The sequence below is a fragment of the Mobula hypostoma genome, chromosome 21 (assembly GCF_963921235.1).
Source record: "Mobula hypostoma chromosome 21, sMobHyp1.1, whole genome shotgun sequence".
Classification (NCBI taxonomy): domain Eukaryota; kingdom Metazoa; phylum Chordata; class Chondrichthyes; order Myliobatiformes; family Myliobatidae; genus Mobula; species Mobula hypostoma.
In genome coordinates, this window is record NC_086117.1 from 1547127 (window position 1) to 1571779 (window position 24653).

A 24653-nucleotide genomic window follows, 5' to 3' on the forward strand; every position below is an offset into this window, starting at 1 on the left:
GAGTCTGATAGAAGACAACAGAAGGCCATGGAAGAAAGAAAAGGGGGAGGAGCACCAGAAGGAGGCGATGGATGGGCAAGAAGGTGAGAGAGGGACAAGGGGATGGGAAGGGGGGGAATTCCTGGAAGTCTGAGAAATTGATGTTCATGATATCAGGTTGGAGGCTACCCAGACAGAATATAAGATGTTGTTCCTCTAACCTAAGTGTGGCTTCATCATGACGGTGGAGGATGCCGTGGACAGACATACTGGAATGGGAATGGGAAGTGGAACTAAACTGGGTGGCCACCGGGAGATCTGGTGGCTGGAGCGTAGGTGCTCGGCGAAGTGGTTTACTTATCTACATCGGGCCTCATCGATGTACAGGAGGTTACACCGGGAGCACCAGACACACTATATAACCTCAAAAGACTCATGTTGAAGGATTGTTTGGGGCCCTGAATGGTACTGAGGCAGGAGGTGTAGGGCAGGTGTAGCACTTGTTCCACCTGCAAGGATCAGTGCCAGGAGGGAAGTCAGTGGGGAGGGATGTATGGACGAGGGAGTCACAGAGAAAGCAGAAAGTGGGGGGGAAGAAAAGATGTGCTTGGTGGTGGGATCCCACTGGAGATGGTGGAAGTTGCGGAGAATTATGTACTAGATACGGAGGCTGGTGGGGTGGTAGGTGAGGACAAGAGGAACCCTATCTCTGGTTGGGTGGCAGGAGGATGGGGTGAGAGCAGACGTGTGTGAAATGCAAGAGATAAGTCGAGGGTAGCATTGATGGTGGAGAATAGGAAGCCCCTTTCTTTGAAGGAGGAGGACATCTGCTTCGTTCAGGAATAAAACACCACATCCTGAGACCAGCTGCAGTGGAGATGGAGGAATTGAGAGAAGGGGATGGAGCTTTTACAAGTAACAGGGTGGGTGGAGGTATAGTCCAGGTAGCTACAAGAGTCCGTGAATTTGTAATAGACATCAATAGATAAGCTACCTCCAGAGATAGAGACAGAGAAATCAAGAAAAGAGAGGGAGGTGTTGCAAGTAGACCAGGTAAATTTGAGGGCAGGTGGAAGTTGGAGGTAAAGTAGATGAAGTCAACGAGTTCAGCACAGGGGCAGGCAACAGCACCAATGCTGACATCGGTGTAGTGTAGGACAAGTGCGGGATGGTCACCAGTGTAGGCTTGGAACACAGACTGTCCCATGTAACTGACAAACAGGTAGGCATAGCTGGGACTCATGCGAGTGCCCATGGCAACACCTGTCATGGACCGGATCGGGTTCCCTTTAAATTTACTTTGTTTGTGTTACGATCTGGACTGTTGACTCCCTGTTTCCCTTTGGTTCCCTGTTTTCCCGTGTCCGTCGGGCTTGGTGACTGGAGGCAATTTACTCTCGGCTGAACCGGCAGTTTATAGTCTCCGGGTTTTGGCTGTTCGGCGTGAGAGCATTAACAAAGTCACCGAAGGTACTGCGAGCCAATGTCATCTGGCCGGAGCAAACCTAGTCTCCTCCCGCAGCAAGTGCCAGCAAGCCGCCTTCCCTTGCCAGAGCGGGTCAGTCAAAGTTAACCCGCTGGAGTGAGTCAAGAGCTCGCCGCGGCTTGGAGCGTACTTGTGCCCAGTTATAGTTCTGTCCATCGTTGTGTGGTCTCCGTATCCATGTCATGCGTCTAAAAGGGGCCCCGGCCCAGTCCCCTAGAAGGGTCCTGACCCTTTGTCAAGAAGAGTCCCGACTCTGTCCTGTGTCTAAGGAGGATTCCTGGCTCAGTTCTTTATGTACTGTGTCTGAGTCTGTCCCACGAATAAGAAGAGTCCCTGGCTCCGTAGGCTGCAAGTATCAAGTCCTAGCCCAGATCCTTAGTCCCAGCCTAGTCCAAGGCCTGAGTCCTTGTCCAGTCCGCTATTCCTGCTTCTGCTTTACTCTCCTTGTAACGAGCAATAAACTCAATTTAAGTTAACCTCACAAGATGTGTCTGTGTCTTGCATTTGGGTCCACTCCCAGTGCCCACATTGTGACAACACCTTTTGTTGGAAGGAAGTGGGAGGAGCTGAAGGAGAAATTACTTAAAGAGAGGACAAGTTCTGCTAGGGGGATGAGAGTGGTGGTGGAGATGAACCCCTGTGGAACTCCACTGGTAACCAGTAGCCAGCTAAAATAGGAGCCCTTTCCTCCCACTTTCTATTTTCTGCCGATCAGCAAATGCTCCACCCACGCTACTAACTTCCCTGTAATTCCATGGGCTCTTACCTTGCTAAGCAGCCTCATGTGCAGCACCCTGTCAAAGACCTTCTGAAAATCCAAGTACACCACATCTACTGTATCTCCTTTGTCTATCCTGCTTGTAATTTCCTCAAAAAAAAATTGCAGTAGGTTAGCCTGGCAGGATTTTCCTTACAGGGAACCATGCTAGCTTTGATCTGCCTTGTCACGTGCCTCCTGATACTCCATATTCTCATCCCTACCTATTGATTCCAGCAACTTCCAAACCACTGGTGACTGGCTAAAAGGTCTATAGTTTCCTTTCTGCTGCCTCCCACCCTCCTTGAATAGCAGACTTACATTTGCAATTTTCCAGTCATCGGGTACAATGTCAGAATCTATCAATTATTGAAAGATCATTGTTAATCCCTCTGCAATCTCTCCAGCTACTTCCTTCAGAACCCGAGGGAGCATTTCATCAGGTCCAGGAGATTTATCCACCCTCAGACCATTTAGCTTCCTGAGCACCTTCTCAGTTGTAATTTTCACTGCACAAACTTCACTTCCCTGACACTCCTGAATGTCTGGTATACTGCAGATGTCTTCCACTGTGAAGACAGGTGCAAAATACAGATTCAGTTCCTCTGTCACCTCTGCATCTCTCATTACAATATCTCCAGTGTCATTTTCTATTGGTCCTATTTCTACCCTCAACTCTCTTTTACCCTTTATTTACTTAAAAAAAAGCTTTTAGTATCTTTGAAATTAGTCACCAGCTTCCTTTCATAATTCATCTTTTCCTTCCTAATGACCTTCTTAGTTTCCTTCTGCAGAAACTCCAGTCATTGCTGTTCTGCTGTCCTTCCTGCTAGTGTCCCTTTCCAGTTAACTTTGGCCAGTTCCTCATGCCATTGAAATTTCCTTTATTCCGTTGAAATACTGACACATTGGAACTTAGTTTCTCCTTCTCAAATTTCAAAATGAACTCGATCATATTGTGATCACTGTTCCCCAAGGGTTCCTTAATCTTAAATTCTCATATCACCTCCCGATCACTGCACAACACCCAATTCAGCACAACCGATCCCCTGGTGGGCTCAACAACAAGCTGTTATAAAAAGCCATCCCTTAGACATTCTACAAATTCTCTCGAGTCCAGTACTGGCCTGGCTTTCCCAATCTACTTTCATGTTAAAATCCCCAACGATTATCATGACATTGCCCTTCTGACACGCCTTTTCTATCTCCTGCTGTAATTTGTATCCACATCCCAGCTGCTGTTTGGAGCCCTGTATACAACTGCCATTAGGGTCCTTTTACCCTTGCCATTTCTTAACTCAACCCATAGAGACTCTACACCTTCCAATCCCATGTCATCCCTTTCTACTGATTTAATATTTCTTTATTTCTTTTACACAGGGCCACACCACCCTCTCTGCCTACTAACCTATCTTTCCAATACACTGTATACCCTTGGACATTCAGCTCCCAATGGCAGCCATCCTTTAGCCAAGTTTCAGAAATAGACACAACGTCATTCTTGCCAATCTGTAGATGAATTTCAGGATTGTCCATTTTATTTCTTATGCTGCGTGCATTCAAGTGTAACACTTTCAGTCCAGTATTTGTTTTCTGTTTTAACTGAACCACGCCTCTATTGCCATGTAAATCATCCCACTGGCTTTGATTATGCCTCATCTTCTGCCTGTCCTATTATCTCTGTTGCACGCTATCTTTGATTTATTTCTGTTTTCCCCTTCCTCAGCCCTATCACTCCAGTTCCCACCTCCCCTGGCAAATTAGTTTAAACCCTCCCTAACAGCTCTATTAAACTTGCCTGCTAGGATATTGGACCCCTTTTGGGTTCAGGTGTAACCCGTCCTTTTTGTACAGGTCATACCTCCCCTAGAAGAGGCCCCAATGATCCAGGAACCCGAAACCCTGCCCCTACACCAGTCTCTCAGCCACACATTAATATGCCTGATCATGGTATTCTTGCACTCACTAGCATGTGGCACAGGCAGCAATCCTGAGATCACTACCCTGGAGATCCTGCTTTTCAGCTTCCTACCTAACTCCCTGAATTCTCGCTTCAGGACCACCTCCTTTTTTTCCTACCTATGTCATTGGTTCCAATGTATACCAAGACTTCTGGCTGTTCAGACTCTCCCTTCGGAATACTCTGCACCTGATCCGAGACATCCCATACCCTGGCAGCTGGGAGGCAACACACCATGCGGGTATCTCTATCAGGCTGACAGAACTATGCAATCCCCTATGACTACTGCATTCCTCATCTTCCTCTTTCCCTGCTGCACCACGGAACTAGGCTCAGTGTCAGAGACCCGATCGCCATGGTCATCCTGTGTCAGGTCATCTCCCTCAACAGCATCCAAAGCGAGATAACGATTACTGAGAGAGATGGCCACAGGGGTGCTCTCTGCTATCTGAGCTCTTCCTGTTCCTTTCCCCGACAGTCACCCAGTGACAGGGTAAGTGATAGAATCTAGATCATGGAACAAAGGCCCACCTTGCCTGTGCTGACCATTATGCCAACTGACACTAATCCCACCTGCCTGCACAATGACCCCTTCTAAACCCTCAACATGTTCCAAACCCTTGCCATGAGCCCACCCATTCTAATCCCTCGCCCTGTGCCCACTCATTACAACCTCTCACCATGTGTTCACACATTCCAAACCCCTTGCCATATGCTCACCCATTCCAACTCCTCCAATGCTCACTACCCCATCAGTTTTTGCACTGGAAAGACTTTGGGATGAATAGTGTCCCTACCCAACATCCCCACCAGCCAAAGAGGGAAAGGGGTGCAGAAGGACAATGCAACAGCTTTTCCCCACTTCACACCTCTGTTTGTGACCGATAACACTAATGTATATAAATGTGAATAAAATTCTCACAAAAATATTCATGGTTACAATCTTTAATAAAATGTCAGTTCTCTTACATATAAATTATAAATAGAACAAAGCACAACATAAACAATTCAGGGTGTGGTCTGGTATTGCATTTAGTTATCTCCAGCCATTCATTTGCTACTAGCATGAAACTCTTCAGGAGACCCCGTAGTGCCAGGATTCAGCCTTTCTTGACAGATGATTCAGCCAGTGAAGATTACCATTAAACTCAACTCTGTTCTCACTTAATGTTCAATACTTTAATGGAGCAACTAAATGATAACCAGTTACAGTATCACACACCACCTCAAAGCCCCCTCAACCTTCTTACTGCTGGCTGTGGATCTATGTGTCTAATGCGAGATCTTCCTGGTCTGACTACCAGCAGCTTATGTTCTACAGAACATGAGAAATGATAGTTTTAAATGAGTGCTTTCAAAATGTTAAGAATCAGGAATCTGGATTCTACAGAATAAATGGTCATTGTTTAACAGAATGTCCTACAATACCACACAGGAATCTGTTTACATATTATGTATATTATTCATTGAATCATTCAGGTTTTAATATAAAACAATACAAGGCACATCTGAGGCAAGAATGCACAGCAGAATTTGAAATACATTGTGGATACTACACTTGCAAGACCAAAATGATGTTGGAGTCAGTTGTTCTAGTCTTTACACAATATTTTCAACTATAACCAGAAGTACTATAGTGACATCAGTAACTACCCTCTCTCTCTGCTGTCCATTCCAATGTGCAGGACCATTATCTGATATTTGATAAATAACATGAAAATTAAACATTGCATAGCAATACAATTCAATGCAATCAGGTGCCCATATTGCAAATATAGACAGGCCTAGTGAAGTTTTGATTGCATCAAACATGCAGTGGTTCAGTGGAGTGTAGGATCTTCTCTTGATGAGTGAATATTCTCTCTTTTATCACATCTTAGTGTCAAGAGTTTCTGCATCTGATCGATGGCATACACCAAATATAAAATCAAGACGAATTTTCACCAGTTAGTAACAGTAAAAACAGAAAGTAAAGTTCCATTACAGACAGGCTTCGCTGGTGCATTCCATCATCTCGGGAGAAGCAGATCAATGTTTGGCACATTGAAAGCTGCTTCAGTCTTTGCTTGGTTTGATCTACAATTATTAACTTTTAAATCAATCTCTCAGTTGCCTTTTCTGACTCCCGCTCTGCCCAGTGAACATTCAAGGCTGTGCTTTAGATACTGCTGTGAGTTATTGTACACAAGTTAACTTTTTAAACAATCTCTCAGCTTTCTTTTCTGACTCCCAGTCTGCCCAGTGCTGTGCTCAGGATAATGCTATCGCACTGTATATAAGTAGGCAGACAGCCAGCACATTCCTGTACATGTAGTATGATTAATCTCTCTCTTCCTACCACCTCTAAATGACTGTGCAAAACATTACTTAAAAAGGCAGCTGATGATTCCTACTTCTACGAATTTGGACAGACAAATCCCATTCTCAATCTTTTTATGGGATAGTATGGATTAAGATCAACTCTGCTATGGATGGTCCCAAGCCTGGTTGTGAGGGGAGGAGGGTTGGGCATGGGGCTAGCAAACCCATCCCAGAAAAACCCAGAGCTAAGGAATGCCAACAGAAGCTCCAAAGACCTCATCCCTGAGAGAAGAAAGAGAAGATAGGCTACCCCTGGAGACAACTGAAAGACTGGCCCAAGACAGAGACAGGGGACTCCCAATGAGCTGCTGTCAGCAGCCTGTGTCCAGTAGGGAAGATGGGCTTAGGTATGGATCAAGATTGAATGCCTTCTGAATGAACGCTTAATTTCTCTTTACAGCACTTCGTAACTGAGTGATCACAGCAAAAATGTACCAAAGAAAGTTTTATGCTCATTGGTGACATCCACATCTGTCACATTGTTGACTTGAACAGCCAATCTGTCCCCTTTCTCCAATTTGAATATGGCCCCCAAATAGATGGACACAAACCATGGACTATCTTGGCTGCATACCGCCTTGGTGGAGCTGAGCAGGTGGATGGGTTCGGGGTAACTCTGTACCTGCTTGGTGACAGTGTGGGTGACATACTCACAACGCGTGCTTTTCTTGCCTCGGAATGACACCTGAGAGTACACATAGTACACTCCCGCTTTCTGAATGGTTAGAGCCTGGTTCTGGTAACTTATCTCCCCCATCAGAAAAGCCAGTCCGTACTTGTCTTCCCATTGCAGATTATGGAGATCACTGCTAGTTTCTTTAGCTAAATTAAAAAAAAACACAAAAAAATTGGTCACTCTGAATTGGAATTGGTTTATTATTGTCATGTTTACCAAGATACAGTAAAAGCTTGTCTTGCAAACTGTTCATAGTGATCAAATCATTCCACAACGCATTGAGGTAGAACAATAAGAGTGCAGAGTAAAGTGTAGCAGTACAGGAAGACTGTACTTCCAAATGCATAACGAGGTAAATTGTGAGGTCAAGAAGCCATCTTATTCTAGCAGGGGAACATTCAATAGTCTTACAACAGTGGGGTAGAAGCTATCTTTGAGCCTGGTGATTCATGCTTTCAGGCTTTTGTTTCTTCTGCTTCATAGGAGAGGGGTGAATAGAGAAAGTGTGGGGTTAGTGGCATCTTTGTCTACTGTTTGCTGGCTCAGTAAATCATCTAGCACAAGGAGTGCCCATGGAGGGGAAGTTTACAATTACCCTCTTTTACATGCAAGCAAATTGTTACAAAATATTAATTGGTCTAAATAATCACACATAACAGCTTTACTAGGCCCTGTCCAATGATGAACAACAAAACTAATTTCTTGAGGGCACCAATGAAAATTAACATGACTATAAATACAACACAGAACAGTCCAACAGTCCAGCCTCTGAGAAACCTCAGTTTAATGTCCTTACTTTCAACCTCAGAAGAGCAGCCCAGGAGCCAGTAATACCTGTGCTGAACATGGCGTCCAATTCATTGAATCTCTCGTACCTGCACATAATCCATATCCTCCGTTCCCTGCTAATCTGAATCACACGACCCATATCCTCCGTTCCCTGCTAAGTCACTGTGGTAAATTTAGCTGCACAAATAGTATGAATTTTCTTATTAAATATTTGCAACTCTCATTAGTATTTGAGTAAAATTTTTTAATAACTGTCCAATTTTGTTTAATGTTTAACCTATAGCATTGAACCTATTTGAAATTAAATGTTTTATTCTGTTCACGTGATGAGAACCCACAGGAAAATGCTCCAGCCAACACGACCACTTTTGTGGGAAGACATATTTATTTAGAGGCACAGCATGGAATAGACCCTCCCAGCTCAACGAGCTGTGCTGCCCAGTAACCCACCTGTCTGACCCCAGCCTAATGACAGGCCAATTAACCTACTAGCTGGTACGTCTTTGGAATGTGGGAGGAAATAGGAGCACCCAGGGGAAATCCACGTGCTCACTAGGAGGATGTTCAAACTTCTTATAGGGAACACCAGAAATGAATTCTGAAGTCTAGTGCCCTGAGCTGTAATAGCGTCACAGTAATCTCTACGCTACTGTGGCGCACTAGTGTCATAGTACTTCCCAGTTTGCAACTGAGGAATGTAAAGTGTTCCGTTCTTTGAAAGATTATCAGTTTATTGGATCACTCTTGTTAGATAACAAATACTAAAAATAACAAGACCTTTGAGAGCCACAAGAGATTCTGCAAATGCTGGAAATTTGGAGCAACACACACAAAATGATGGGGGAACTCAGCAGGTCAGGCAGCATTGATGGTGGGGAATAAACAGTTACTATCTTGGGCATGTGTGTTCAGCCCATAGAACAACTCTAACCATCTCTTCCTTTAACCCTCCCACGCAGATATCCCTGCCTTCTGTCTCCTGCATTTTTCTGCACAGCCTGAAGTCTGCAACATTTGGCAGTTTGCAGATAGCCTGTCATTTTTTTTTTAATTGAGTGTTTCAGTTTCTATTTGCTCTGTTAATCTTTCCTGTCTCTAACTAAATTAAACGTAACAAGCAAGAGCTCTGCCCTCTGTTCTATCTCACCTCCAGCACAGGCCCATGCCTATGCCATCCCTCTCTCAGTTGTCGTAATTGACACTGGAACCCTTCCCAAGCGTCCCATCTGACTGACTGAATGCCTTTGGCACTTCCTGTCCTTGTTTCATCCCAGATTCATCAGTGCTCTGCTCCACTAAGAAATACTCTTATTTCCAGTAGCGCAAACTGTGGCATCATGTCCCAACCAGACTAGGTAGACATTTCTAACAAACAGCAAATTAGCAGAGTGGCAGCTCTGTTAAAGGCTACCTCATCTGACTTTGGTAAAAGGAATAAAGGCATAGACTATTTTCCAAACAGGGAGAAAATCCAGAAATCAGAGGTGCGAATGGACTTGGAATTCTGTGCAGGATTGTCCAAAGGTTAACTAGCAGGTTGAGTCAGAGGTAAGGAAGGCAAATGCAACATTAGCATTCCTTTTGAGAGGATTAGATTATAAGAACAAGGGTGTGATCCTGAGGCTTTATAAAGCATTGGTTAGACTGCACAGAGTATTGTGAGCAGTTTTGGGCCCCTTATTGAAGAGATGTGCTGGCATTGGAAAGGGTCTAGAGGAGGTTCATGAGAATAAAATGGTTAATATATGAAGAACGTTTGATGGCTCTGGGCCTGTACTTGCTGGAGTTTAGAAGAATGAGGAGAGATCTCATTGAAACCTACTGAATATTGAAAGGCACAAATAGAGTGGATATGGAGAGGATGTTTTCTATGGTGGCTGAGTCTAGGACCAGAGGGCACAGATAGAGTGGATGTGGAGAGGATGTTTCCTTTGGTGGATGAGTCTAGGGTCAGAGGGCACAGCCTCAGGATAGAGGGATGTCCATTCAGAACAGAGATGAGGAGGAATTTCTTTAGCCGGAGAGTGGTGAATCTGTGGAATTCACTGCCATGGACAGCTGTGGAGGGAAGTCATTAAAGTGGAAGTTGATAGGTCTTTGATTAGTCAAGGTATCAAAGGTTACGAGGAGAAGGCAGGAGAATGGGGCTGAGAGGGATAATAAATCAGCCATCATGGAATGATGGAGCCAACTCGATGGACCGAGTGGCCTAATTCTACTCCTATGTCATATAACAGAATCAGGCAGAATTTCAAGGACATGTCCACTTTCCCAAATCCCGGATTCCCCTAAGCATCCAAGGATCTTCCATTCTTCTCCACATTGGTAAGGTAATTCAAGACCTTTGTTTCCACCCTCCATCCTCTTCGCAGTCTTTATCCTTGACCTTCACCTGGACTCTCCTCGTCTCAGCACTGATGCTTCTTTCACCACTTTAACAAATCACTTCATGCCAGGAGTGGATCAGATGAGTCTCCTGGGCCCCACTACAGGGCCAGAGGAATACTGAGAGCCAGGCTGTACAAAGGACAGCAAGATGTCCTCTGCATCTTCTGTAAAATCCCCTTCCTCTGTTGCACCGTAACCAGCTGGTGGCATAGTGGCAACGGCGCTAGACTTCGGAGTGAAAGCTTGAGTTTGAATCCAGCTGGCTCCCTTGCACACTTTCCATCCGTGCTGGGTTGAGCGTTGAGCTAGCAACTCGGCCTCGTAAAAATAAGAAAGCCTGCTAAAAAAACGCCGTCATGACAGCGTCCCGATGACTCCACTCGGAGTTAAGGACTTTCTTCTTCTTCTATTGCACCACATCCTGTGCAGAGAATACCAACAGGTAAGGTGCAAGGAATTGATTGTGGGCTGCAGGAAGAGAAAATTGGGGGGGGAACATATATCAACTCTCATTAGGGGTCAGTGGTGGAAAAGGTGAGCAGCTTCAATTCCTGGGTGTCAACATCTCTGAAGATCTATCTTCGGTCTAACATCATGGATGCAATTTCAAAGAAAGCATGACAGTGGCTATATTTCATCAGGAGATTGAGATGATTAGTATTTCAGTTGCACTGTGGAGAATATTCTGAATGCCTACATCACCACCTGGTATGGAGAAGCCACTGCGCAGGATAACAAGAGTTTTCAACGTGTTTGTCAACCCCGCCAGTTTGATCACAGGCACAAGCCTCCCCACCATCAAGAACATCTTCAAAAGGCATCGTCTCAGGAAGGCAGTATCCATCACAAAGGACTCTCACCATAAAGAATATGCCCTCTTTTCGTTATGACTATCAGGGAGGAGGTACAGGAGCCTGAAGACATACTCAATGTTTCAGGAAAGGCTTCTTCCCCTTCGTCATCAGATTTCTGAATGGTCCATGAACCCAACCTCACTTATGTTGCTCTTTTTACAGTACTTGTTTATTTCTTATTGTAATTTATAGCTTTTTTAATGTATTGTACTGTACTGGCGCCGCACAACAAACAAATTTCACAATAGAGGCCAGTGACTTTCAACCCAATTCTGGTTCAGGATACCCTCCACGAACACAGTGGGACGTGGCCTCCCATTCTCCAACCCTCTGTAAACTGTAGGTACCAGAGACTGTAAATACTGGGACAGGGATGACACGCGGAACACTGGAGGATGGTCTGGTGCAGGGGGCATCTGTGGAGGTACAGGAGCAGACAAATGGGAAGTTCTGTTGAAGGCCCTCGACCTGAAACGTTAACTCTCCATTTCCCTACTCTGCAGATGTCTGGCCCACTGAGCCCCTGCAGTAGTTTATGCATTGCTCGACCTTCCCCTCCCCACAGATGCAGTGGACTCTCACCCGTCTTTCTTCCTTTATATATCAGTAACTAAAATTAAAATACACTGTCAAAATCATATTGTTAAACTATTATAAAATATATAATAAAAAAAGAAAATAACAATTCTCCTCTTACCAGTTAAAAGGAGAAAGGAAAAAAAAACATTGGGTTTTAAATAGAAAAAAAACCCCACTACACTATATATAAAAAAACAGAACAAACAAAACAAAAAAGGGGACTGGGCAGTCCATTTTGAGGATACAACCAAAAAAAGAGAAAAACTTTCTGATCAAATCTAAAACCTCGAGAAAAAACTTGAAAGAGTAATAAATCAAATTAAATGAAAATATTGGATAAAAGATCACCATATTTGTTCAAATTTAAAGGATGTATCAAATATCCGACTTCTTATTTTCTCTAAACTTAAACAGAACATGATGGAGGAGAGCCAATAAAAGACCGTAGGTGGATTAGATTCCTTCCACTTCAATAAAATGGCTCTCCTAGCCAGTAAGGTCCAAAAGGCTATCATACATTGAGCAGAAACAGGAATATGTCCTGCTTCCGATGGGATAGTCCCAAAAATTGCTGTAAGCAAGTGAGGTTGTAGATCCAAATCCAAAACGCTTGATAGTGTTTTAAAAACATCTCTCCAAAAGTTAGCTAGCTTTATACGAGACCAATACATATGAGTTAAAGTGGCCAACTCAGTGTTACATGTCACAAATAGGATTAATATTGGAGAAAATACGCACTAGTTTATCCTTTGACATATGGGCCCGATGCACTACCTTGAACTGTATCAAGGAATGACGGGCACAAATAGATGAGCTGTTAACCAAATGAAAAATTTTACTCCATTGATTATCTGAAAATGACTCTTGAAGATCCAATTCCCAAGTGCGTTTAATTTTATTGTTAGATATCATTCATAAACTCAATAACTGTTTATAGATTATAGCTATCAACCCTTTTTGAAATGGTTTAAACTGAAAGAGAACATCTATCATATTAGGTGGATAAGCAGAAGGGTAACCACATAAAAAAATTCCTAACTTGTAAATATCTAAAAAAGTGTACATTAGATAAATCATATTTATCCACTAACTGAGAAAAAGACATTAAACAGTCCCCTAAAAACAAATCTGAAAAAGTTACTATTCCCTTGGTTTTCCAAATTAAAAAGGCCTTATCCAAAATTGATGGTTTAAAAAAGTAATTAAGATAAATATTACTAGAAAGAATAAAATCACTAAACTCAAAAAATCTGCGAAATTGGAACCAAATTCTTAATGTATGTTTAATAACAGGATTAAATTCTTGTCTGCTAATCTTAGAAAACAAAAAGGGAAGAGGAACTCCCAGTAAAGAGGCCAAAGAGAAATCTTTCGCTGAGTTTACCTCTAGATCCAACCATGAATGACATTCACGTATGTCTAAATAGTGAATCCAAAAAGTAATACATTGAATATTGATTGCCCAATAGTACATTCTAAAATTAGGCAAAGCCATACCACCATACTTTTTTAATTTCTGCAATAAGAGTTTACTCAATCTAGGATTTTTATTGTTCCAAATATAAAATGAAATTATAGAATCTATTCTGTCAAAGAACTTTAGGAAAAGAGGGAACTGCCTGAAATATATATAAAAATTTTGGTAAAACTATCATTTTAATAGCATTAATTTGACCTATTAATGATAATGTCATAGGAGACCATTTAGAAAGCATTTGTTTGGTGTAGCCAATTAATGGAAAAAAAAATGTATATAGATCCTTAAAATTTTTAGTAATTTTAATACCAAGACAGGTAAAGTAATTTTTAGCAATACTAAAAGGCACTTGATGATTTGGATCTGAGTAGTTATTAATAGGAAATACCTCACTTTTATGTAAATTTAATTTTTTTTTAAAGATTATGAGGACACGCAGTCCTCTTTTATTGTCATTTAGTAATGCATGCATTAAGAAATGATAGAATATTCCTCTGGTGTGAGATCACAAAAAACAGGACAGACCAAGACTGAAAAAACTAACTAAACCACATAATTATAACATATAGTTACAACAGTGCAACAATACCATAACTTGAAGAACAGGCCATGGCACAGTAATTTGTAGCCAGAAAAAGTACTAAATTCAGAAAGTATAGATAACATAGAAGGAATAGATTTCCTAGGATCTGAAATATAAACTAACAGGTCATCTGCATATAACGAAACCCTGTGTTCTTTGTCCCTTCTCTTAATACCCTGAACAGTGTTAGAATCTCTAAGAGCAATAGCAAGGGGTTCTAAGACCAAATTAAATAAGAGACTCACCTGTCAGGTGTGCTCGGGCTTTGGTGGTGTTAACATAAGGTTTACCTGCAGAGACAAAGAGAAGGTCAGTTCAACAACCATTTCCAGGAGACCCTCTGTTGGTCAGGGTTGGCCATGGATGTTGCATCCTAGCTCTGGTCAATATGTGAGTCAGGGCAGTATGATATGGAGAGCAAGCTGGTGGTCGCACCACAGGCTCCCCCTCTCCAAACAGTTTGGCATCAGCAGCATTGCAGGAGTTTCCAGTCAGTTTTGAACTCAACATGGGACTGCCTCAGGAATTCCTGCTCTGGATTTTTCCCTCAGGGTTTTCTCCCAAAACCTTCCCCATGAGTAGGGTATAGCTGCAAAGCAGTGGAGCTTTGAGATCAGTTTTTCTTAGATCATCAAACCACAGGACATAGGAGCAGAATTAGGCCATTCAGCCCATCGAGTCTGGTCCGCTATTCAATCATGGCTGATCCCGAATCCCGCTCAACACCATACAACTGTCTTCTCGCCATATCCTTTAATGCCCTGACTGATCAGGAAACAATCAACTTCTGTTTTAAATATACCCACGGACTTGGCCTCCATTGCAGTCTGTGGCAGAGCATTCCACAGATTCACTACTCTCTGGCTAAAAAAATTGCTGCTTACCTCTGTTCTAAAAGGTTGCGCCTTAATTTTGAGCCTGTGCCCTCTAGTTCTGAATACCCCCACCATGGGAAACAACTTCTCCACATCCACCTTATCTAGTCCTTTCAACATTCGGTAGTTTCAATGAGATCCCCACTCATTCTTTTAAATTCCAGTGAGTACAGGCCCAAAGTTGACAAACACTCCTCATATGTTAACCTGTTCATTCCTGGAATCATCGTCATAAACCTCCTCTGGACTCTCTCCAAAAATAACACATCCTTTCTGAGAAATGGGGTCCTAAACTGTTGACAATACTCTAAGTGCAGCCTGACTAGCGTCTGATAAAGGCTCAGAATTATCTCCTTGCTTTTTATATTCTATTCCCCTTGAAATAAATGTCAACATTGCATTTGCCTTCTTTACCACAGACTCAGCCTGCAAATTAAACTTCTGGGCGTCTTGAACGAAGTCCCTTAAGTCCCTCTGCACCTCTGATAATTTGAACTTTCTCCCCATTTAAATAATAGTCTGCACTATTGTTCATTTTACCAAAATGCATTCTCATACATTTCCCAGCAGTGTATTCCATTTGCCACTTTTTTGCCCATTCTTCCAATTTGTCAAAGTCCTGCTGCAATCACATTGCTTCCTCAACACACATCAAAGTTGCTGGTGAACGCAGCAGGCCAGGCAGCATCTCTAGGAAGAGGTACGAAGGGTCTCGGCCTGAAACGTCGACTGTACCTCTTCCTAGAGATGATGCCTGGCCTGCTGCATTCACCAGCAAATTTGATGTGTGTTGCTTGAATTTCCAGCATCTGCAGAATTCCTGTTGTTTGCTTCCTCAACACTACCTGCCCGTCTACCTATCTTTGTATCATCTACAAACTTTGCCACAAAGCCATCAATTCCATTATCCAAATCACTGACAAACAATGTGACAAGTAATGGTCCCAATACTGACCCCTGAGGAACACCACTAGTCCCTGGCAGCCATCCAGAAAAGGCCCCTTTTATTCCCACTCGCTGCTTCCTGCCTGTCAGCCATTCCTCTATCCATGCCAGTATCTTTCCTGTAACGCCGTAGAATTTTATCTTGTTCAGCAGCCTCATGTGTGGCACCTTATCAAACGCCTTCTGAAAATCCAAATAAATGATATTCACTGCCTCTCCTTTGTCCACCCTGCTTGTTACTTCCCTGAAGAACTCTAACAGATTTGTCAGGCAGGATTTCGCTTTACAGAAACCATGCTGACTTTGATTTTTTGTATCATTAGTCTCCAAGTACCCCGAAACCTCATCTTTATTAATAGACTCCAACACTTTCCCAACCACTGAGGTTAGGCTAACTGGCCTATGATTTTCTTTCTTTTCCTCTCTGGTTAAAGAGTGGAGTGACACTTGAAATCTTCCACTCCTTCGGGACCATGCCAGAATCAAGTGATTCCTGAAAGATCATGACCAATGCATCTATTATCTCTTCAGCAACCTCTCTCAGGACTCTGGGATGTAGTCCAACTAGTCCAGGTGACTTATCCACCTTAAGACCTCTGAGTTTGCCTTGCATTTTTCCTTTGTAATTGCACTGGCACTCACTCCTGCTCCCTGACACTCACAGACCTCTGACACACTGCTAGTATCTTCCACAGTGAAGACAGATGCAAAATACCCATTAAGTTCATCTGCCATTTCTTAGTCCCCCATTGCAACCTCACCAGCATCATTTTCCAGTGGTCCAATATCAATTTTCACCTCCCTTTCACTCTTCATATAACTGAAAAAAAATTCTAGTATCATACTTTATATTATTAGCTAGTTTGCCTTCATTTAATCTTTCACCTTTTAGCTTTTTTTTTGTTGCCTTTTGTTGGATTTTAAAACTTCCCAATCATCCAATTTCTCATTCACTTTTGCTACCTTACATGCCCTTTCCTTGGCTTTTATGTAGCCTTCGCTTCCCTCGTCAACCACAGTTCCCTACCCCTAAAATTTGAAAACAACTTGTGTCACAATGGGGGGGGGGGGGGTGCTGGGAGCAAGGGTGGACCCAAATGCAAGACACAGACACATCTTGTGAGGTTAACTTAAATTAAGTTTATTGCTCGTTACAAGGAGAGCAAAGCAGAAGCAGGAATAGCGGACTCATGCCTTGGACTAGGCTGGGACTAAGGGTCTGGGCTAAGACGGAATCGCCTCCGGAGCCAGGAACTCACACAGCGATGGACAGAATTATAACTGGGCTTAAGTACGCTCCAAGCCGCGGCGAGCTCTCGACTCACTCCAGCAGGTTAACTTTGACTGACCCGTACTGACAAGGGAAGGCGGCTTGCTGGCACTTGCTCCCGCCAGATGACATTGGCTCGCACTACCTTCGGTGACTTTGTTAACGCTCTCACGCCGAACGCTGAAAGCCGGGGACTTGTAAACTGCCGGTTCAGCCGAGAGTAAATTGCCTCCAGTCACCAAGCCCGAGGGACACGGGAAAACAGGGAACCAAAGGGAACAGGAAGTCAACGGTCCGGATCGTAACACAAACAAAGTAAATTTAAAGGGAACCCGATCCGGACCATGAATCTGGGGTACAGATCTATCCTGCGCCTTGTGAACCATTTCCAGAAACTTCAGCCATCTCTGCTCTGTTGTAATCCCTGCCAGTATCCTCCTCCAATCCAACTGGGCAAGCTCCTCTCTCATGCCTCTGTAATTCCCTTTGTTCCATTGTGATACTGATACATGTGACTTGTGCTTCTCCCCCTCAAACTGCAGTAACAAATTCAATACTGGAGGGAATGAGTTTATGTTAAGCTCCCTAATAAAATCTGGGTTATTACACAACACCCAATCTAAAATAGTCTTTCCCTGAGTAGGCTCAAGCACAAATTGCTCGAAGAAGCCATCTCGTAGGCATTCAACAAATTCCCTCACTTGTGATCCAACACCAACCTGATTTTCCCCATCCCCTTGCATATTGGACCCGCATTATAATAGCGGCATTACCCTTATTACTCGCCTCTTCCAGCTCTCTTTGCAATCTCAACCCCACATGTTGGTTTCTATTTGGAGACCTATATGAGTCCTAAAATGTTTTTTTAACCCTTGCAGTTTCTTAACTCCACTCAAAGATTCAACATTCTGTGATCCTAGCTCACCTCTTTTCTAAAGATATAATTAATTCCATCTCTTACCATCTCGTGAATTCTTCTCCTAAATGCGCTGCCAGCCAGGGCTGACGAGCCGCATCTGACAGAAGCAATTCGTTTGCCCCTTCTGTCAGTAGAAACGGTTCCGCCGGGTTTAGTAGCCAAGCCGCACAGTAAGTACAGAAGTTGAACTTGGTTATCAGAAGCTATTTGAGAAGCACACAGTTTGGGAACACTAATCGGTATTCCCACTAACTACCCTCTCCCCCCGCCCCCACGATAACGTGAAGGAAGTAACAGCTCCCAATTCTAACCAAAATGCAGAAAGAGAGAGCGCATCGCAATATACTCACCCGGTATGCCGGTCTGGACGCCGCTCTACAAGACAGGAGAAAGGAGATTACTAAACCACGAAGTGGAATACGTCGCCGAAAGGGTGCGGAGGCGGCGCTGACTGGCCTGGTCCGGTCCGGCGTGGGTGTAGACGGGTGGTGGTGCGAAGTCAGGGGACAGATTGAGGTGCGATTGCAAATGGCTAGAGGTAAGGGGCGGGATCCGTGTTGGGGCACTAAGGTGCTGCTGCGGTGCTGAGTGAGCGTGGAAGGACCGAGGTGCGGTGCGGATCCTGTGCGGAGTGAGCGTGGAAGGACCGAGGTGCGGAGTGAGCGTGGAAGGACCAGGGTACGGTGCGTACAGTGCAGGACGGATTTGCGGGTCGGGTGTGGAGGGACGGAAGGCGGAGTTGCGGATTACCTGTGGCAGATGCTGGAGTAACAGGTAGATGCCGAGGGCACCGAGTAGCGCGAACGCCCCAAGAGCCACCCCATACTTCCACACCCGCTCCAGTCTGCAGCCGTTGCCGATAATCTGCTCCTTGGGCAGGAGAACCCGCACACATGCCGCGTCCGCGCTCCTCCTATCCATCGCCTCCTGCCACCGGTCAGGCGTCGCTGCATTTAAGCAGCTCCCGCCCCCGCCCGAAATTTACGGACACTCCGCGGCTGCGTCCGCCCCCTGGCCCGAGTCTGGGAATCCCCCGCAGTCGGGACACGCACCCTTCCCCCTTCGGGCGGAGCTTCACTCCCTCCCCGGACCCCTGCTCCAGCCCAAGGTAGCGTCCGATCCTCGCAACGAGTCCGCACCGCACCCACCGGCTCGTCCTCGCACTCACAGTCGGCATAAATCTTTGACTGAGTTATAGGGAGCGACTGGGCGGGATGAGACTTTACTCTTTGGAGTGTCAATGGCGTATAAAACCACGAGGAGCAAGGACAGGGCGAATATGTCTTTGCCCAAGGAAAAGCGAAAATAGACCTGCGAACTCCTATAAAAACTATAAAAGTTTAATTGTAAAAAAAGTTCGAAATTAAAGGTAAATTTATTATCACAGCTCTGGGATTCATTGTCTTGTAGGCATTCACAGTAATCCGAGAAACACAATGACAAACTGCACACAAAACGAACAAACAACGTACAAAAGACAATAAACTGCAAATACAAACATAAAATAATAATAATACATTTATTATTATTAAATTTAAAGCAGTAGCTATCGGGAGTATGAGATGAAGAAGCTTTATAAGTGGGTTCATAGTTTGTGGGAACAGTTCAGTGATGGGGTGAATGAAGGTACTATAAAGTGAGAGGTGAAAGATTTAAAAGGTTGAAAAAGTTGCCCCTGAGATCGTTATTAAACCTTAAACTTGTGCCATTTAGTTTTTTGCAATTTTCCTCTGTATGTACCCGTCCATGTTTTCTACATGCAGTTAATGTACCGGCCTCAATCACTTGCATTGGCAATTCGTTCCACAGCCCCACCTACGTGAAGAAGCCCTCTATCCCTTTTAAAACTTTCACCTCTCGCCCGATAGACCACCGGCTGTACACCCTGAGGGATGGAGAGAGCAAAGGCAACATCTGTGATAGCGTTAGACCAGTTGCTTAAGGCGGCGGCGGGGGAACACAGGGGGCATTTACAAGCACATTAGATTCATTGTGTTTTATGTTGTAGGTGACAAAGCTGACCGAGTAACCATTGGTAAAGAATGATTGTTCCCCAGTGCAGAGGGTGTGAGAGCTGGTGTTCCCTGGGGGCCAGTGTTAGGGCTGCTGGGTGTTTTGCTCTCTGCTAACTTTTAAGTCAGCAGATGACATGACGCTGGGTGAAAATGACAGTGAGAGATCATAGGCAATAAATAAGTGTGTACAATGGGCAGACATGTGGCAAATGCTGCTTAATGTGGAGTTATGGGAGGTTAACCCAGAACACTGAATGGAACAGAACAGGAACAGGCACTTCAGCTCAGCCTGATAAAACATAGACCTGTACAACACAGGAAAAGGCATTTCCCTCTGGTGCTACAGATAGTGATGGAGAATAAGAATACTGTCCTGTTAGGGGTACATGAACCAAGGAACCAGTGCTCAGTGAACATGGCAGGAGAAGTTGGAGAAGTGGGAAGTGGGAGAATAGACAACACTGTTGGAGTGTAAATTAGGGAAGTGATGTGAATGTTTATGTGATATTGCTTCATTCCTAGCTGGGGTACTGTGTTCAGTTCTGGTCACCTCATTACAGGAAGGATAAGAAGGTGCAGGAAAGGTGTCAGCTTAGATTGTAGGCACTGAAGTCTGTTGTTTCTTGGCAGCAGTACTTTGCAATACATAGTAATAAAAAAAAACAAATTACAATCAGAAATATATGTAAAAAGTAAGTAGAGCAAAAACAGAGCTAAAAATAGTGAGGCAGTGAGGTAATACAATATGATTGCATTCACCCTGAAATTTGAGAAGGAAAAGCTAAAGTCAGATGTATCAGTATTACAATGGAGTAAAGGGAATTATAGAGCCATGAGAGAGGAGGTGGCTAGAAATTGATTGGTAAAGAACACTGGCAGGGATGATGGCAGATCAACAATGGCTGGAATTTCTGGAAGCAATTCAGAAGGCACATGATATACACATCCGAAAGAGGAAAAAGTATTCCAAAGGCAAGATGACATAACCATAGCAAACAAGGGAAGTCAAAGCCAACATAAATGCCAAAGGAATGGAATAGAGCAAAAAATTAGCTGGAAGTTAGAGAATTGGGGAGCTTTTAAAAACCAACAGAGGGCAGCTAAAAAAGTCATTAAGAAGGTAAAGGTGGAATGCAAAAGTAAGCTAGCCAATAATATTAAAGAGGATACCAAATGTTTCTTCAGATACATAAAGTGTAAAAGGGAGGCAAGAGTAGATATCAGACTGTTGGAAAACAATTCTGGAGAAGTAGTAATGGGGGACAAGGAAATGGCAGACAAACTGAGTAAGTATTTTGCATCAGTCTTCACTGTGGAAGACACTGGCAGCGTTATGCCTAAACAATGGAGACTACAATGGGATGAGGGAGGATTTGACTAGTGTAGACTGGGAACACAGGGGACAGTTGAGGAACTGTTGAAGACTTTCAAAGAGATTTTTACAGTGCTCAACAAAAGTATATTCCAGTTAAAAGCAAGGACAGTAAGGGTGGGGAGAACCAGCCTTGGATAATTAAGGAAATAAAAGAAGTCTGGTGAATACCAAGTCACCAAGAGTAGTGGGAAACTGGAAGATTGGGAGAACTTTAAAAAGCAACAAAGTACCTCTAAGAGAGCAATAAAGAAAGGGAAGCTAGATTATGAAAATAAACTAACACAAAATATAAAAACAGATAGTAAAAGTTTCTATAATTATATAAAGCGGAAAAGGGTGGTTAAATTTAATGCAGGTCCCTTGGAGGACGAGAAGAGGAAATTGATATTGGGTAATGAGGAAATGGCCGAGGCTTTGAATGACTATTTTATGTGAGTCTTCATGGTGGAGGATGCATCTAACATGCCAAAGGGAGATGTTCTGGATGTGATGGGAGATGAGGACTTCGATATAATAGTGATCACTGAAGAGGTAGTGCTGAGCAAACTTGTAGACCTGAAGATAGATAAGTCCCCTGGTGCTGATGGAATGCATCCCAGGGTACTGAAAGAAATGGTAGAAGTTATAGTAGAGGCTTTGGTGATTTACCAAAATTCTCTGGACTCCGGGCAGGTCCCGGTGGATTGGAAGAAGGTGAATGTCATGCCACTGTTCAAAAAAGGATGTAGGAAAAAGGCAGGTAACTATAGGCCACATACATCAAAGTTGCTGGTGAACGCAGCAGGCCAGGCAGCATCTATAGGAAGAGGCGCAGTCGACGTTTCAGGCCGAGACCCTTCGGCCAGCTAGTTTAACACTTGTAGTTGGGAAAATACTTGAAGCTATCATTAAAGAAGAAATAGCGAGGCATCTGGAAAGAAATGGATCCATCAGGTAGACGCAGCATGGATTTGAAGAGCCAGAGGATAAGATGTAAGAGAACAGGACCAATCAAATGTGACAATGGAAAAGTGTGTATGGAACCAGAGGAGATAGCAGAAGTACTTAATGAGTACTTTGTTTCAGTTTTCATTATGGAAACTTGGCGATTGTAGTGCTGACTTACAGCAGACTGAAAAGCTTGAGCATATAGACATTAAGAAAGAGGATGTGCTGGAGCTTTTGGAAAACACTAATTTGGATAAGTCACCAGGGCTGGAAGAGATATACCCCTGGCTACTGTGAGAGGTGAGGGAGGAAATTGCTGAGTCTTTAGCAATGATCTTTGCATCATCAATGGGGACGGGAGAAGTTCCGGAGGATGGGAGGGGGTTGCAGATGTTGTTCCCTTATTAAAGAAAGGGAGTAGAGATAGTCCAGGAAATTATAGACCAGTGAGTCTTAATTCAGTGGTTGGTACGTTGATAGAGAAGATCCTGAGAAGCAGGATTTATGAACATTTGGAGAGGCATAATATGATTAGGAATAGTCAGCATGGCTTTGTCGAAGGCAGGTCGTGCCTTACGAGCCTGATTGAAATTTTTGAGGATGTGACTAAACACAATGATGAAGGTGGAGCAGTAGATGTAGTTTAGATGGATTTCATCAAGGCATTTGACAAGGTGTCCCATGCAAGGCTTATTGAGAAAGTAAGGAAGCATGGGATTCGAGGGGACATTGCTTTGTGGATCCAGAACTAGCTTGCTCACAGCAGGCAAAGAGTGGTAGTAGACGGGTCATATTCTGCATGGAGGTCGATCACCAATGGTGTGCCTCAGGGATCTGTTCTGGGACCCCTACTCTTTGTGATTTTTATAAATGACCTGGATGAGGAAGTGGAGGGATGGATTAGTAAATTTGCTGATGACACAAAGATTGGAGGTGTTGTGGATAGTGTGGAGGGCTGTCAGAGGTTATAGCGAGATATTGATAGGATGCAAAACTGGGTTGAGAAGTGGCAGATGGAGGTCAACCCAAATAAGTATGAGGTGGTTCATTCTGGTAGGACAAATGTGATGACAGAATATAGTATTAATGGTAAGACTCTCAGCAGTGTGGAGGATCAGAGGGACCTTGGGATCTGAGTCCATAGGACACTCAAAGCTGCTGCACAGGTTGTCTCTGTGGTTAAGAAAGCATACGGTGCACTGGCCTTCTTCAATCGTGGGATTGAGTTTAGGAGCTGAGAGCTATATAGGTCCCTGGCTGGATCCCACTTGGAGTACTGTGCTGTTTTGGTCACCTCACTATGGGAAAGATGTGGAAACCATAGAAAGGGTGCAGAGGAGAATTACAGGGATGTTGCCTGGATTGGGGAGCATGACTTATGAGAACAGGTTGAGTGAACTCGACCTTTTCTCCATGGAGCAATGGAGGATGAGAGGTGGCCTGATAGATGTGTATAAAATGATGAGAGGCATTGATTGTGTAGATAGTCAGAGGCTTTTTCCCAGGGCTGAAATGGCTAGCACGAGAGGGCACAGTATTAAGGTGCTTGGAAGTAGGTACAGAGGAGATGTCAGGAGTAAGTTTTTTACGTAGAAACTGATGAGTGTGTGGAATGGGCTGCTGGCGACGGTGGTGGAGGCGGATACGATAGGGTCTTTTAAGAGACTCCTGGGCAGGTACATGGAGCTCAGAAAAGCAGAGGGCTATGGATAACCCTAGGTAATTTCTAAGGTAAGGACATGTTTGGCATAGCTTTGGGGGACGAAGGGACTGTATTGTGCTGTAGGTTTTCTATGTTTCTATGTTTCTATGATTCAGCAAAGGCAGGTCCTCTTTGACAAACTTACTGGAGTTCTTTGAGGATATTACGAGTGCAATGGGTAGAGGGGAACAAATGGAAGTTATTTACTTGATTTTCCAGAAGGCGTTTGATAAGGTGCCAAATAAAGGACTTATCCAAAAGATAAGGATGCATTGAGTTGTGGGTGATGTATTAGCATGGATAGAGGATTGGTTAACTGATAGAAAGCAGCAGGGGTGGCGCCAAGGTGGTGCTAGCTGGTGCTACAGCCCAGGCAGAGATTGCAATAGCACCAGCGTAGCACCACCAAGAAATTAACTGAAATTTCACATACAAATTGCAGCTGCTTTGTTTTCTGTGTGTAGTTTTGAATACAGCTTGTTTCTCCAGTTGATCTAGTGAAACAGCGCCCCCAATCACCATAGCACCCACGCAGCAATAAAGTTATAAACTCTGTCAGATCCACTGTACACTTCATTCGTTGTCAATGTCTTGCTGTTGCTGTCCTCAGATCAGTTAAGCTGATCTAAGATCACTTAAGGTGGTGATGTCACTCACTCTCACTCATACGAGAGATTGATAGTATACATCCAGGCGCAGATCCATGGTCTCGCCAGACTAATGGATGCCGCACACA

The 24653-nt window shown here is 43.9% G+C and overlaps 1 protein-coding gene across 4 annotated transcripts in view; it reads right to left on the reverse strand.

Moving 5' to 3' along the window:
• LOC134359729 (tumor necrosis factor ligand superfamily member 15-like) overlaps window positions 1-19241 on the reverse strand; it is a 53890-nt gene extending 34649 nt beyond the window's left edge. For 2 of the 4 annotated variants that reach the window (XR_010021187.1, XM_063073263.1), the window contains exons 1-4: window positions 18649-19236; window positions 18249-18273; window positions 14135-14179; window positions 7198-7365 (exon numbers count right to left, since the gene is read on the reverse strand). Coding sequence is in view for 3 of the 4 variants with exons in the window: in XM_063073263.1 (XP_062929333.1) it covers window positions 7198-7365; window positions 14135-14179; window positions 18249-18273; window positions 18649-18819 (409 nt within the window). In the remaining variant the exon portion in view is untranslated. Of the gene's footprint in view, window positions 1-5043; window positions 7366-14134; window positions 14180-18248; window positions 18274-18648 lie in introns of those variants that run through there. The other 2 variants (XM_063073262.1, XM_063073261.1) reach the window with 2 other exon arrangements.
• Window positions 19242-24653: the final 5412 nt, after the last annotated feature.